Genomic DNA, 17,236 nt, shown 5'->3' on the forward strand with positions numbered 1-17,236 from the left:
GGATTCTGATCACTGGGACCCCCATTGATCCAGAGAGCATCATGATGTCAGCATGTGACTACTGAGGACCAATCACATTATGTCACCCAGGAGGCTGAAAGAGGTCAGAAGATGACCCTGAGGTGGGTATAAGTGTTTGTTTCTACGCCTCTCTTCGGCCTCCACATATTGATCCCTAGGCTCTAAAGAGACCCTGAAGTATAATAGTGGTTCATAGGTAACGAACTCCCAAAGTTTTGGTTTCGGGCAGAACCCAAAACTTTCCTAAGATTCACGATGAATCCATCTCATTCCAAACCAGTTGGCTCATCTGTACTTGGCATAGAGACGGGCACTTGTATACACAGTGAAGTAGTTCTATAATAACTGTTATTATTCCATCTCCCCCTACTCAACAACTACTTATCCAGCTAATCCCATCATGATCCTGAAATCCTCAGTCTTGGCTCCTGGTAGCGGCTTTCTTGAGATGTCTGCTATTGACGCCACTTTCTACTACATCGTGCAGGTTTTACGTCAATGTGTTTTGGTCCTGGCATTATTTATTTTATTTTTTTAACTTCTGGAAAGTTTTACATCCTGGTTGTCTTCATGAATCATAGTTGGTAGAGTCTTTATATCCCCAAGATGGGGTTCAACCAAGTCACTTCTTGTCGGACTTCACCACACTCATATCTGCACTGTCTCGCAATCCCAAACAGCTATTCTCCACCTTCAACTCCCTCCTCCGTCCTCCTGCCCCCCCCCCCCTCCGACATCACTTATCTCAGCTGACGACTTTGCCTCTTACTTCAAAACAAAAATTGACATCATCAGAGACAGTCTCCCCCCCCCCGACAACCCCTCTACCCAACTACTTACTGTTCCTCATCCCTGACCTGTTTCTCCCCCATAACTGACGAAAAACTCTCCTCCCTAATCTCCAAATCCCACCTCACCTCCTGCGCGCTTGATTCGATCCAGTAACATCTCCTCCCCAAAATTCACTGAAGTGATTACTCCGGCCCTAACCCATCTCTTCAATCTCTCCCTAGCCAATGGATCCTTCCCTTCCCCTTTCAAACACGCCACTGTCACTCCTATACTTAAGAAGCCGTACCTCAACTCGTTCTCCCCAGCCAACTATCGTCCCATCTCTCTGCTCCCGTACGCCTCAAAACTTCTTGAGCAGCATGTCCACTCCGAACTCTCCTCCTATTTCTCATCCAACCTTCTCTTTGACAGACTTCAGTCAGGCTTCAGACCCGGCACTCCACTGAAACTGCCCTAACAAAAGTCACCAATGACCTGCTAACTGTCAAAGCCAAGCGCCATTACTCTGTCCTCCTCCTCCTCGACCTCTCCTCTGCCTTTGACACAGTTGACCACTCCCTCCTGTTAGAAACTCTCTCATCCCTTGGTATCTCAGACCTGGCCCATTCCTGGATCTCCTCATACCTCACTGACCGCACATTCAGCGTCTCCCACTCGCACACCACCTCCTTATCTCGCCCTCTCTCCGTAGGTGTCCCCCAGGGCTCCGTCCTAGGACCCCTCTTGTTCTCCATCTACACCCTTGGCCTGGGCCAACTCATAGAATCTCATGGCTTTCAGTAGCACTGCTATGCCTATGACACCCAAATCTACATCTCTGGACCAGACATTACCTCCCTGCTGGCCAGAGTTCCAGATTGTTTAGCAGCCGTAGCCTCCTTCCTCTCCTCCTGCTTTCTCAAACTCAACATGGAGAAAACGGAGTTCATCATTTTCACCCCATCCTGTATGGCCCCTCCACCTGACCCATCTATCAAAGTTAACAGAACCACTATTACCCCTGTCCCACAGGCCCGATGCCTTGGGGTTACCCTGGACTCTGACCTATCCTTCAAGTCACACGTTCAAACCCTCAACACCTCCTGCCGCCTCCAGCTCAAGAACATCAACCGAATCCGCTCCTTCCTCACCCAGGAAACTACCAAGATGCTCATCCAGGCCCTCATAATCTCCCACCTAGACTACTGCAACACCCTTCTGCATGGCCTCCCAGCAAACACCCTCGCCCCCCTCCAGTCCACCCTAAACTGCGCTGCTCGCTTAATCCACCTCACCCCCCGATCTTCATCGGCTGCTCCCCTCTGCCAGTCCCTCCACTGGCTACCTATAGCCCAGCGAATTGAGTTCAAGCTACTAACGCTAACATACAGAGCAATCCACAACCTGTCCCCTCCATATATCTCTGACCTCATCTCCCGCTACCTGCCCACACGTAACCTCAGATCCTCCAATGACCTCCTACTCCGCTCTGCTCTCATCCGCTCCTCACACAACTGTCTCCAAGACTTCTCCCGTGCATCCCCCATACTCTGGAACTCCTTACCACGACACATAAGACTGACCCCCACAATCACAGGATTCAAGAAGGCCCTGAAGACTCATCTATTCAGGAAGGCCTACAACCTCCAATAACACTATCACCGCACCGCCATCTGTACAGTCTCCCCCCCCCCCCCCTTCTGTCTCTACCCCCCCTTCCCTCATAGATTGTAAGCCCTCGCGGGCAGGACCCTTTACCCCACTGTGCCAGTCCGTCATTGTTAGTATTATATCTACCTGTATATTCTGTGTACTGTATGTAACCCCCGAATGTAAAGCACCATGGAATTAATATAATAATGTACAGCACCATGGAATTAATATAATAATGTACAGCACCATGTAATTAATGTAATAATGTACAGCAACATGGGATTAATATAATAATGTACAGCACCATGGGATTAATATAATAATGTACAGCACCATGGGATTAATATAATAATGTACAGCACCATGGGATTAATATAATAATGTAAAGCACCATGGGATTAATGGTGCTATATATATAAATAATAATAACATGAGGTGCAGAGATGTATTCTACTTCTGTAGATGAGGTGCAGTGATATTTACTTACTTTTTTCTGGATCAAAATATTGGAATTTCTTCTAATTTGAAGAAGTAACCACTTGTTGACTTGTGGTCACGTCTTGCACATCTCCAGCCCAGTCAGCGTCCACATGACCTGTGACTTTCAGATATCCCTTGCAAATGTTTTGAGTCTTCTTACGATGTGAGGCTGTGAACCGTGTTCCAGTCGCTTTGGTTGTGACGCACACGTCTGCAGAGATCTCCTCTTGTAGCTGATATCGGGAAGAGTAGTGGTTACTGTATGTCAGAGCAACCCGAACAACTATAGGGGTTTATTCCCTATTAGTGAGACTGTTTATACTCTGGATTCTTTTGGCCTCCTGGGTGACATCACTTGTCCTGGGGTTGGGCCTCAGCGGTCACATGAGGTGCACCGACATTCTGGTAGCTTGAAAGAGGACCCAATAGAAGAGTCTTGCTAATACCAAGTTTTAGGCAGTGCAAACTTAATTAGACAATCTTAACCCTTTCCTTTTTTCAATTTTCTTTCTTCAATTTTCAAGTTTGTATTTTTCCCATTCACCGAGGGCTATTTTTTTGCAGGACAGATCGCACTTCAGAGAGGTACCATTGAATATCATTGTGATTCAATGGAAAGCTGCAAAAAATTCAGAATGAGGGGATTTAGAGAGAAAAACAAAAAAACAAACACATTTGCACCATTTTCTTAAAGGTTTTGTTTTCCTGCCATTCACTGTGCAGGCAAAATGGCATCTGTATTCTCCGGGTCATGGATTATGGTGATTTAATATCTTCATTTTCCAATTTATTTTTTTATTTTTTTAAAGCACGACAGTTGTACTTTTTATTTATATCCATACTCTCCTGTCCCCTATGCTTTGGGGCTACCACCGATGTCCAGTGCAGGGGTATCTTGGGGCTTGTTCTGGCAGAAGTCCTCAGCGCACATGACCACAAAGGCCAATCAGTGGCCTAAGGAGAGGACGGGGGACGTCAAACGTGATGTACCGTATGTGATCAAAAGTATCCGGACACCCGGCTGACAATGACTTACAAGTTGATGGCGCCCTCCATGGGTAATGCTGGATACAATATGGTGTTGGCCCACCCTTAGCCTTGATCACTCTCGCAGGCAGACGTTCAATCAGGTGCTGGAAGGTTTCTTGGGGAATGGCAGCCCATTCTTCACGGAGTGCTGCACTGAGGAGAGGTATCGATGTAGGTCGGTGAGGCCTGGCACCAAGTCAGCGTTCCAAAACATCCCAAAGGTGTTCTATAGGATTCAGGTCAGGACTGTGTGCAGGCCAGTCCATTACAGAGATGTTATTGTGGTGTCACCACTCCGCCACAGGCCGTGCAGTATGAACAGGTTCTCCATCGTGTTGTAAGATGCAATCGCCATCCCCGAATTGCTCTTCAACAGTGGGAAGCAAGAAGGTGTTTAATACATCAATGTAGGCCTGTGCTGTGATAGTGCCATGCAAAACAAGGGTGCAAGCCCCCTCCATGAAAAACACGACCACACCATAACACCACCGCCCCCGAATATTACTGTTGGCACTACACACGCTGGCAGATGATGTTCACCGGGCATTCTCCATACCCGCACCCTGCCATCGGATTGCCACTTTGTGTACCATGATTCGTCACTCCACACATTTCTCCACTGTTCAATTGTCCAATGTTTACGCTCCTTACCCCATCGAGGCATCATTTGGCATTGACCTGTGTGATGTGTGGCACCCAATCACCTGACCACGTTCGAAGTCCGTGAGTTCTGCGGAGCGCCCCGTTCTGTTCTCTTACAATGTCTCCTGAGGTCGCTGATATGGAGGACCTGGCAGTAGGGGGCAGTACAATGCACCTAATATGAAAAACTGATGTTTTTGGGGATGTCTGGATACTTTTGATCACGTAGTGTATGTGCGTGATGTCCCAGTGAGTGCCGCAGCTTTTCCTTTATTTTGATTGTCTTTGATAATGCGATGTCATTCTGTTCCGAGTTGCATGATATGGCGGCCTGGTAGGCAATTCACATCCCCTATAAGATGTCTTGCGTCTTACCATTTGTGTATTCCGTCCCATCACCAGCGTGTAGCAGGGCTGATCTTCTCCCAGATTTGTTATAAACTTCTGCAAAGTACTTGTCAAGTTTCTCTGGAATCTGCTATGAAACAAGTGGCCGATTGTGTATCTAGAAGTGAGTTATTATCTACTGTACACGGTCATATCTTTGTATATAAAGTCCTGCGTCTGTGCTGGTTTTAATAAATTCTATCTTTTTCTTTTTACCTTTAAGACAGCTTGTCATACCGTTATCTGTGGCCTCTATGTCCAAGATGTCTGTGCAGCGTAAGCAGCTTTTTGGCTGGGACATTCATCGTTGATACTTCCTTCTACATGTCCCTTGTCTTTACTGTAAATAAGTTGTTTTCAAGATGAAGAAAAAAGTCCCAAATTTTTGCACAAAATCCAATTTGCCCAACTTTTTTTATGCCGATAATGTACAAGGACACTTGTGTGCTCAATTTTTTACTTATTCTCATCCACAAACTCACCTTGACATCCTCTTATCTGAGCTCCTCGTCTGGCCGTGTATCTGGCGAAGTTACAAGCGTATCTAGGGGCCTCAAACCCTGGGGTTGTGATAACTAGTACAATATACTGCAATGCTAATACATTGCAGTCTATTGTAAAATTCATAGAGTTCTTTCAGAGTAATGAACTAGGCTGAAGACCAGCCTGGGATCCTTTCATCGGTTCCTAGTTGTCCAGGCAACAGATCGGGACCCCTGAATCTCGTTCAAGGAATCTTAACAAACATGGCGGCGCGCATGCACCACCGGTAAACAGTTCTTAGTCATGTTTGCCAAGGGTTAATAGTACGGCGGATGTCGGGAAGGGGTTAAATACAACGTGTTGCTGAGGTTTCTTCTTTCATCCACGTTCTGTAGCTCCTCGCACATTTCCTTAGCAGGTCTGACCACACTCTGTATGGAGGAGATGGCGATTTGTGCTCTCACATCCATCTATATATATATGAGGTAGAGGATACGGCCGGGACGCCGCTGTATATTTTCATGGTTCTTCTCTTTTATTATCAGTATAGTCACCAGGAGTTTGCAGGATTGCTTGGTCAGGTTTGGCCATGAGAAGCTGACAGGATGGCTGCCGGCGGACATCTTGTTTTCTGGTGAATTCACTGTTGTCCTTGGCCTGTAGTCTGTTAGCAGCGGATTATGGAGGAGACTGTTCAGACATGTAGTTTATTCAGGAGCAGTAGAAAGTAATGATGACAAAGAAGATCTCAGCAGGTCTGTCCGCCTCAGGAGATCAGTAGAAGACGTCGCCTCAGTACAGGACATGGCTGCCAAGGTTCTCCGTCTTCTCTCAGTCAGAGTGTGTGACTAGGTCTGTGTGCGTGTGACTAGGTCTGTGTGCGTGTGGTGATCTTTCATGTATAACTTTATTAACAACACAACCCACTTCTGTCCGCAGTGCATCCGTTTATAGTAACCCCTCAATAATCGGTATTATTCGCACTCTTTCTGTAGTTGCTGCGCTCCGTGGATCGCTGGTCGGCCGGCTGTAATGAATGCTCCATCCTCAATGCTTACCTGCACTGTATATCCAACGCCGAGCACTACGTGTACATAGAGGTGAGCTCACTACTAGTGTGCATGTAATACTTGAGTGATCAGACATCAATTATTCTATGTTCCAAGAGGTTCTGCAGCATCTACATGGTGTATAGTAAGGGACAAGGTACTCTCCCTCCCCCCCATAATCCAATACAGCTATAATAACTCCAGCATCCCCCTTAATCCAGTACATTTATGTTACTATACTGTATATTTTCACATATATATATTTATTGATTTGATTACGGGCAGTATTTCCAGCATTTCCTATAGCCACATGTCCCCTATATCTATATTCTAATATATCTGTAGTTTGTCCCCATATATCCATAGACCAAAATATCTGCAGCATCCCCCGTAATCCTGAATATCTATAGTGTATTCAGCACCTGTATATTAATAGTTCCATTTATCTATAGTGTATTCCCATAGTCCTGTGTATCCTACAGCATGTTACCTATATCTATAGTGTATTCCCATAGTCCAAACCTTATTTTTACAACTCCATAAGACTATACACTCTTCTCTGCCGGAGTTGTCACCCAGCTTTTCTGGGATCTGTTGACATCCACGCTCTATATTATCCATGTACTGTGAGTTTACCTATCAGGACCTTTATAAAGCTGGGTTGTGCTCTTTTCCCAGCTGTATATGACATTAGTATGGTGTTCGGGCCCTCCGGCTCTCACATCCCGGTGTATACAGGAGACATTGTTCGCTGCAGCACAAACCACATCCTCTCTGCGACTGTTCAGACTGGCGGCTACAGCCCGGCCTAGTACCGGTGACTCACGGGCCGGGGTTGTCCTGGAGACAAAACAAAAAACTTTGACTACCGAGGGAGAATAAGAAAGTCTTTGCTGACATGCCCCCTCCTGCTCTGCTTCTTAAGTCTGTAGCTAAATACCTCGCACTTCTTACAGGGTTCTTGTATCAGATGCCGCATGCATGTGCTGTACAGCAGCGAGGACAAGGAATTAAAAATGTCATTTCTTATTTCTCTCTATAGAACCAGTTTTTTATCAGTTCAACGGATGGAAGAACAATCCAGAACATGATAGCAGACGCCATCGTACAGCGAATACTCTGGGCTCATAAGTAAGGGGACTGTGAACGTGTGAGGTCTGCAGGGCATGCTGGGAAATGTCTGGTCTCTTGGGGTACAGGATAATGACAGGCTGATACTCGGGGTACAGGATAATGACAGGCTGACACTTGGGGTACAGGATAATGACAGGCTGACACTTGGGGTACAGGATAATGACAGGCTGATACTTGGGTACAGGATAATGACAGGCTGATACTTGGGGTACAGGATAATGACAGGCTGACACTTGGGGTACAGGATAATGACAGGCTGATACTTGGGGTACAGGATAATGACAGGCTGATACTTGGGGTACAGGATAATGACAGGCTGATACTTGGGGTACAGGATAATGACAGGCTGACACTTGGGGTACAGGATAATGACAGGCTGACACTTGGGGTACAGGATAATGACACAATAAGCTTGGGGTACAGGATAATGACAGGCTCACACTTGGGGTACAGGATAATGACAGGCTGATACTTGGGGTACAGGATAATGACAGGCTGATACTTGGGGTACAGGATAATGACAGGCTGACACTTGGGGTACAGGATAATGACAGGCTCACACTTGGGGTACAGGATAATGACAGGCTGATACTTGGGGTACAGGATAATGACAGGCTGACACTTGGGGTACAGGATAATGACAGGCTGATACTTGGGGTACAGGATAATGACAGGCTGATACTTGGGGTACAGGATAATGACAGGCTGATACTTGGGGTACAGGATAATGACAGGCTGACACTTGGGGTACAGGATAATGACAGGCTGATACTCGGGGTACAGGATAATGACAGGCTGATACTCGGGGTACAGGATAATGACAGGCTGATACTTGGGGTACAGGATAATGACAGGCTGATACTCGGGGTACAGGATAATGACAGGCTGATACTTGGGGTACAGGATAATGACAGGCTGATACTCGGGGTACAGGATAATGACAGGCTGATACTCGGGGTACAGGATAATGACAGGCTGATACTTGGGGTACAGGATAATGACAGACTGACACTTGGGGTACAGGATAATGACAGGCTGATACTTGGGGTACAGTATAATGACAGGCTGATACTTGGGGTACAGGATAATGACAGGCTGACACTTGGGGTACAGGATAATGACAGGCTGATACTTGGGGTACAGGATAATGACAGGCTGATACTTGGGGTACAGGATAATGACAGGCTGACACTTGGGGTACAGGATAATGACAGGCTGACACTTGGGGTACAGGATAATGACAGGCTGACACTTGGGGTACAGGATAATGACACAATAAGCTTGGGGTACAGGATAATGACAGGCTGACACTTGGGGTACAGGATAATGACAGACTGATACTTGGGGTACAGGATAATGACAGGCTGATACTTGGGGTACAGGATAATGACAGGCTGACACTTGGGGTACAGGATAATGACAGGCTCACACTTTGGGTACAGGATAATGACAGGCTGATACTTGGGGTACAGGATAATGACAGGCTGATACTCGGGGTACAGGATAAGGACAGGCTGATACTTGAGGTACAGGATAATGACAGGCTGATACTTGGGGTACAGGATAATGACAGGCTGATACTTGGGGTACAGGATAATGACAGGCTGACACTTGGGGTACAGGATAATGACAGGCTGATACTCGGGGTACAGGATAATGACAGGCTGATACTCGGGGTACAGGATAATGACAGGCTGATACTTGGGGTACAGGATAATGACAGGCTGATACTCGGGGTACAGGATAATGACAGGCTGATACTTGGGGTACAGGATAATGACAGGCTGATACTCGGGGTACAGGATAATGACAGGCTGATACTCGGGGTACAGGATAATGACAGGCTGATACTCGGGGTACAGGATAATGACAGGCTGATACTTGGGGTACAGGATAATGACAGGCTGATACTTGGGGTACAGGATAATGACAGGCTGATACTTGGGGTACAGGATAATGACAGGCTGATACTTGGGGTACAGGATAATGACAGGCTGATACTTGGGGTACAGGATAATGACAGGCTGACACTTGGGGTACAGTATAATGACAGGCTGATACTTGGGGTACAGGATAATGACAGGCTGATACTTGGGGTACAGGATAATGACAGGCTGACACTTGGGGTACAGGATAATGACAGGCTGACACTTGGGGTACAGGATAATGACAGGCTGATACTTGGGGTACAGGATAATGACAGGCTGATACTTGGGGTACAGGATAATGACAGGCTGACACTTGGGGTACAGGATAATGACAGGCTCACACTTGGGGTACAGGATAATGACAGGCTGACAATTGGGGTACAGGATAATGACAGGCTGATACTTGGGGTACAGGATAATGACAGGCTGACACTTGGGGTACAGGATAATGACAGGCTGACACTCGGGGTACAGGATAATGACAGGCTGATACTTGGGGTACAGGATAATGACACAATAAGCTTGGGGTACAGGATAATGACAGGCTGACACTTAGGGTACAGGATAATGACAGGCTGACACTTGGGGTACAGGATAATGACAGGCTGATACTTGGGGTACAGGATAATGACAGGCTGATACTTGGGGTACAGGATAATGACACAATAAGCTTGGGGTACAGTATAATGACAGGCTGACACTTGGGGTACAGGATAATGACAGGCTGACACTTGGGGTACAGGATAATGACAGGCTGACACTTGGGGTACAGGATAATGACAGGCTGATACTCGGGGTACAGGATAATGACAGGCTGATACTCGGGGTACAGGATAATGACAGGCTGATACTTGGGGTACAGGATAATGACAGGCTGATACTCGGGGTACAGGATAATGACAGGCTGATACTCGGGGTACAGGATAATGACAGGCTGATACTCGGGGTACAGGATAATGACAGGCTGATACTTGGGGTACAGGATAATGACAGGCTGATACTTGGGGTACAGGATAATGACACAATAAGCTTGGGGTACAGGATAATGACAGGCTGACACTTAGGGTACAGGATAATGACAGGCTGACACTTGGGGTACAGGATAATGACAGGCTGATACTTGGGGTACAGGATAATGACAGGCTGACACTTGGGGTACAGGATAATGACACAATAAGCTTGGGGTACAGTATAATGACAGGCTGACACTTGGGGTACAGGATAATGACAGGCTGACACTTGGGGTACAGGATAATGACAGGCTGACACTTGGGGTACAGGATAATGACAGGCTGATACTCGGGGTACAGGATAATGACAGGCTGATACTCGGGGTACAGGATAATGACAGGCTGATACTTGGGGTACAGGATAATGACAGGCTGATACTCGGGGTACAGGATAATGACAGGCTGATACTCGGGGTACAGGATAATGACAGGCTGATACTCGGGGTACAGGATAATGACAGACTGATACTTGGGGTACAGGATAATGACAGACTGACACTTGGGGTACAGGATAATGACAGGCTGATACTTGGGGTACAGTATAATGACAGGCTGATACTTGGGGTACAGGATAATGACAGGCTGACACTTGGGGTACAGGATAATGACAGGCTGACACTTGGGGTACAGGATAATGACAGGCTGACACTTGGGGTACAGGATAATGACAGGCTGATACTTGGGGTACAGGATAATGACAGGCTGACACTTGGGGCTCTATAGTGCACTGGCTGACCAGAGCGCTCCATTTGTTCTTTGTGCTCCACAGACCCTTGCCCCCACTGCTATTAACCTGTTATCTATCATTTCAGACAAGCCAAAAAATTCCGCGTCTTCATTGTCATTCCTTTGTTACCCGGCTTCGAGGGCAATATTGAGATGGGAGGTGGAAACTCCATCCAGGCCATACTGCACTTTACATACAGGTAACTCATCGGTCACTCAAGGACATATAGATAACTCATCAGTCTAACCTTGAGCCTTCACTGATCTGACAGTAATCCTATACTGTACACCCACTGGCCCCAGGTTAGTCTAGAATGTTTGCTTGTTTATTAGCAACAACTCGAGAAATTCTGATATACATTGGTTTTATGTTCTACTCCGTCTAATGATCAGATCTCAGGTTAGAACTCCTGCTGGTCTCTTCTCTGTCTGGATCCCTCGGCTGGTGGGATCTGGGTCTGGATCCCTCGGCTGGTGGGATCTGGGTCTGGATCTCTCGGCTGGTGGGATCTGGGTCTGGATCCCTCGGCTGGTGGGATCTGGGTCTGGATCCCTCGGCTGGTGGGATCTGGGTCTGGATCCCTCGGCTGGTGGGATCTGGGTCTGGATCCCTCGGCTGGTGGGATCTGGGTCTGGATCCCTCGGCTGGTGGGATCTGGGTCTGGATCCCTCGGCTGGTGGGATCTGGGTCTGGATCCCTCGGCTGGTGGGATCTGGGTCTGGATCCCTCGGCTGGTGGGATCTGGGTCTGGATCCCTCGGCTGGTGGGATCTGGGTCTGGATCCCTCGGCTGGTGGGATCTGGGTCTGGATCCCTCGGCTGGTGGGATCTGGGTCTGGATCCCTCGGCTGGTGGGATCTGGGTCTGGATCCCTCGGCTGGTGGGATCTGGGTCTGGATCCCTCGGCTGGTGGGATCTTGGTCTGGATCCCTCGGCTGGTGGGATCTGGGTCTCGATCCCTCGGCTGGTGGGATCTGGGTCTCGATCCCTCGGCTGGTCGGATCTGGGTCTCGATCCCTCGGCTGGTCGGATCTGGGTCTCGATCCCTCGGCTGGTCGGATCTGGGTCTCGATCCCTCGGCTGGCCGGATCTCGGTCTCGATCCCTCGGCTGGCCGGATCTCGGTCTCGATCCCTCGGCTGGCCGGATCTCGGTCTCGATCCCTCGGCTGGCCGGATCTCGGTCTCGATCCCTCGGCTGGCCGGATCTCGGTCTCGATCCCTCGGCTGGCCGGATCTCGGTCTCGATCCCTCGGCTGGCCGGATCTCGGTCTCGATCCCTCGGCTGGCCGGATCTCGGTCTCGATCCCTCGGCTGGCCGGATCTCGGTCTCGATCCCTCGGCTGGCCGGATCTCGGTCTCGATCCCTCGGCTGGCCGGATCTCGGTCTCGATCCCTCGGCTGGCCGGATCTCGGTCTCGATCCCTCGGCTGGCCGGATCTCGGTCTCGATCCCTCGGCTGGCCGGATCTCGGTCTCGATCCCTCGGCTGGCCGGATCTCGGTCTCGATCCCTCGGCTGGCCGGATCTCGGTCTCGATCCCTCGGCTGGCCGGATCTCGGTCTCGATCCCTCGGCTGGCCGGATCTCGGTCTCGATCCCTCGGCTGGCCGGATCTCGGTCTCGATCCCTCGGCTGGCCGGATCTCGGTCTCGATCCCTCGGCTGGCCGGATCTCGGTCTCGATCCCTCGGCTGGCCGGATCTCGGTCTCGATCCCTCGGCTGGCCGGATCTCGGTCTCGATCCCTCGGCTGGCCGGATCTCGGTCTCGATCCCTCGGCTGGCCGGATCTCGGTCTCGATCCCTCGGCTGGCCGGATCTCGGTCTCGATCCCTCGGCTGGCCGGATCTCGGTCTCGATCCCTCCGCTGGCCGGATCTCGGTCTCGATCCCTCCGCTGGCCGGATCTCGGTCTCGATCCCTCGGCTGGCCGGATCTCGGTCTCGATCCCTCGGCTGGCCGGATCTCGGTCTCGATCCCTCGGCTGGCCGGATCTCGGTCTCGATCCCTCGGCTGGCCGGATCTCGGTCTCGATCCCTCGGCTGGCCGGATCTCGGTCTCGATCCCTCGGCTGGCCGGATCTCGGTCTCGATCCCTCGGCTGGCCGGATCTCGGTCTCGATCCCTCGGCTGGCCGGATCTCGGTCTCGATCCCTCCGCTGGTCGGGTCTCGGAGAATACTTCCCACCGATCTGCTTCTGGCCTAGAAGCTCTGCAGATCAGACCTTGGTCTAGACTGGTTTGCCATGCACACATTCATATTGCGACTTTCCATTTTGTGACTGGACTGTCATCATTTGTAGTTTTTTACCTCTATTTTCTTCCTTTGCAGCTCCATCTGCCGTGGAGATAATTCTATAATTTCACGGTTGAAGGAAGAAAGTAAGTGTGAGGATGTGTGATGTGATGTATATACGGTCTTCTAGTATAATGTTATCAGAATAGGACTCTGTGCTTGTGCCCTATCCTAGAGGAGGGTGACCGAATATCTGGGTACTTACTGTGTCCCTTAATCATCCAGTTGGCTATGCATGGTGTCTATAAGGCTCCCCTACTAATGGCAGATGTTACATTGATGGTATATACCACAGCCTGGCATACCTTATATCCTCTCCCCTCGCTAGTCCCATGATGTATCGTCTTCTTCCTGTAGTGGGCGATGCCTGGCGTCAGTACCTGTCGGTGTGTGGTCTGAGGACACATGGAGAGATGCCCGATGGATCGCTGGTCTCAGAACTCATCTACATACACAGCAAAATGCTCATTGTGGATGATAAGAAAGTCATCATAGGTAGGTTCTGTGGGGTGAAGAAGCTACTGGTGACCATTACGACATGGACAACACCACCCAGTCCTCTCATCTGCTACTATTATAGAGGCTGGTGGACGTGGCACTGTATGACGCTCTATGTTTCTGCTCCGTTCTGTAGGCTCGGCTAATATCAATGACAGGAGTATGCTGGGGAAGCGGGACAGTGAACTGGCCATCATGGTGGAGGATACAGAATACGAGCATTCCCTCATGGACGGGGAGCCATACCAGGCGGGGAAATATGCACTAGGTCTGCGAATGGATTGTTTTAAGTAAGTCATTATTTTACAAACTGCCCTACGTACTGATGGCACAGATGTTATTCCTATATCACATAACAATACTGTGTGCAGGGGCCGCTATGGGGCATAATACTGTGTGCAGGGGCCACTATGGGGGATAATACTGTGTGCAGGGGCCACTATGGGGCATAATACTGTGTGCAGGGACCACTATGGGACATAATACTGTGTGCAGGAGCCACTATGGGACATAATAGAGGGCGCAGGAATGCGGGGGGAGGGGGGTCGGTCAGGTTCTTTTGATGTCGGTCAGGTGGGGGGTCCCATGTCAAAAATTTGCCACGGGGCCCCGCCATTCCTAGTTACGCCACTGCCAGCCTCCTCTTACTACTACTACACCATCATCTCTCTCTTTGTAGTACTCTCCTCGGAGCTCGGATCCCACCATGTCTGGATGTCTCTGATCCCGTATCTGATCTGTTCTTTAATGAAGTCTGGAATCAGACGGCTCTGAATAACTCGGCCCTCTATGACCAGGTACCAGTGTCACGTAGACTTGTTGATCTTGATTTACGTTACGTCTTGTTCTCCAGTCACATCCAGAGCTGTGTTCACTGTTGAGTGTTGTAGATGGAATAGTGTATAAGTACTTAATGTCTCCATCTTCTTGTCTTCCACCTTTCAAGGTGTTTCGGTGCCTTCCAACCAACGGTGTGCAGAGTCATCGAGTGCGCCAGGCTTATACCAGCGTACCCAGTATGGCCAGCACTAACCCCAGCCTGTCCCGCGAGATGCTGGCCCGGGTGAAGGGTCACTTGGTGGAGTTCCCGCTCTACTTTCTTGTTGAAGAATATCTTCTGCCTCCTCTCAACAGTAAGGAAGGGGTGATCCCTACTGAGGTCTGGACGTGACCCATCCACAGAGGCAATCTCCTTGGTTTTTAACATCTCAGACATTAATGCAGAAGATCTACAGGATCTAAGGAACTGTCAGCCATTGTGCGGCCATGATCACGTCTCACCATGTCCTGCAGAAGAACCTCAATGTCTGTACTACAAGCTCAACTAATCACTACCATGTATACGGGATCACCAGCCTGGATCCACAGAGTATCCTAAGTATATTGTTCCTCTGTATACACAGTAACCAGATAATGTCAGTGCTCTATATACCCAGTATCCAAAACAGATCACTACTCTATAGGCATATTATCCAAAACCGATCACTGCTCTATATACCAAGTATCCAAAACAGATTACTCTTCTGTATACACAGTGACTAGGAAAGGTCACTGCTCTATATGAACAGTATCCAAATCATATCACTGCTCTATATACACCGTATCCGAAAATAATCAGTCCTCATAAACACAAGATCTCCAAGAGATTACTCCTTGTATACACAGAAACCAGATGAGATCACCACTCTGTATATACACTATAGCTGCAAAAGATCACTCCTCTGTATACATCGTATCTTCTACAAGATCACCCCTTGGTGTCCCCCACGAGATCGCTCCTCGATGTACGCTGTATCCACTGTGAGATCAGTGCTTGGTGTACACAGTATACACTGTGAGATCACTTTGCGGTGTACACAATATCCACTGCAAGATCAGTCCTCGGTGTACACAGTATACACTGTGAGATCGCTCCACGGTGTACACAGTATACACTGTGAGATTGCTCCTCGGTGTGCACAGTATACACTGCGAGATCACTCCGCGGTGTACACGGTATTCACTGCAGTACGTCTCCTCGGTGTGCACGGTATTCGCTGCAATATGTCTCCTCGGTGTACACAGTATACACTGCAATATGTCTCCTCGGTGTGCACGGTATCCACTGTGAGATCAGTCCTTGGTGTACACAGTATACTCTGTGAGATCACTCCTTGGTGTACACCGTATTCCCCGCAAGATCGCTCCTCTGTATACCTCCTCCACACGGGATTGCTTCACAGTGCACATGGGATCACTCCGCATTGTTCACAATATCCCCCATCCGTCACAATCTATCCTCAGTGTACCGGTGATTGTGGCTGCGTTATGTGTATTGTACCCCCCAAAAATCCTATCTCTGTATACACAGTATCCTGTACAGATCACTGCCTTATACATACTGTACCCAGGACAGATCACTCCTTACCACACACTGATCCCATCACTTGACCTACACTAACCCCAGTCTTTACTCCTTATCTCTGGATTCTCCTGACCTCTAACCTTGTCTAGTGGACACTACACAGCAGTCATCCTCTGTCTGGACTCGGGATAATGAAGGACATGTGGTTTTTGGGGTTTACTCGCGGAGGATGTTCTCCTGACCCGTGCTGTAATGCAGAGAACCGACACGTCGGCTTCATCGAGGAGCAGAATATAATGAAGGCTTCCGACTGTGCGTCCTCTATAGTACAATGTCTTCCATGCGGCGGCCAGAGACTTGGGTATTATAGGGTTAACGCTAACTATCATTGTAATAACTGGAGGCTGCTCGACCAATAAACACTCATGGTATTCTATGGTATCCTTTTGTTACTTGGGAATCCGCTAAGATTTCATCGCAATCAGTAGCACAGAGTATTTCAGGAGAGGAGTGGGCTGATCGTGTGGGTGGTCACATATTAGACATTACATAGGAGAAGAAGCGGAGATCACAGGAGCACAGATTATTTAAGGAGAAACGCCCATTCACATCAATGTGAGGTGGAAGGCATTTGGGTGTCACCACCCTCGGCACAGTCCATTGCCTTCCCCATTGCAGAATCCTTCCCATCAGTGTTACTCCATAATGTTTCTTGGATGCTTAAGAAACCTCCGAAGAACTCAACCAAACTCCAACAGTAAATAAAAATCTATGGGTAAATTCATACCTGG

General features: G+C 48.9%; 1 protein-coding gene across 3 annotated transcripts in view; it reads left to right on the forward strand.

The window, feature by feature from the left end:
- Positions 1 to 16,888, forward strand: part of PLD2 (phospholipase D2) — a 48,654-nt gene extending 31,766 nt beyond the window's left edge. For all 3 annotated transcript variants that reach the window (XM_075272403.1, XM_075272402.1, XM_075272404.1), the window contains exons 18-25: positions 6,462 to 6,566; positions 7,558 to 7,646; positions 11,400 to 11,513; positions 13,640 to 13,689; positions 13,961 to 14,098; positions 14,238 to 14,391; positions 14,781 to 14,898; positions 15,048 to 16,888. In XM_075272403.1, coding sequence (XP_075128504.1) covers positions 6,462 to 6,566; positions 7,558 to 7,646; positions 11,400 to 11,513; positions 13,640 to 13,689; positions 13,961 to 14,098; positions 14,238 to 14,391; positions 14,781 to 14,898; positions 15,048 to 15,272 — 993 coding nt within the window. In that variant the 3' untranslated portion in view covers positions 15,273 to 16,888. The remainder of the gene's footprint in view (positions 1 to 6,461; positions 6,567 to 7,557; positions 7,647 to 11,399; positions 11,514 to 13,639; positions 13,690 to 13,960; positions 14,099 to 14,237; positions 14,392 to 14,780; positions 14,899 to 15,047) is intronic.
- The last annotated feature ends 348 nt before the right edge of the window (positions 16,889 to 17,236 follow it).

The sequence above is a fragment of the Leptodactylus fuscus genome, chromosome 5, assembly GCF_031893055.1.
Source record: "Leptodactylus fuscus isolate aLepFus1 chromosome 5, aLepFus1.hap2, whole genome shotgun sequence".
In the NCBI taxonomy this organism is placed as follows: Eukaryota; Metazoa; Chordata; class Amphibia; order Anura; family Leptodactylidae; genus Leptodactylus; species Leptodactylus fuscus.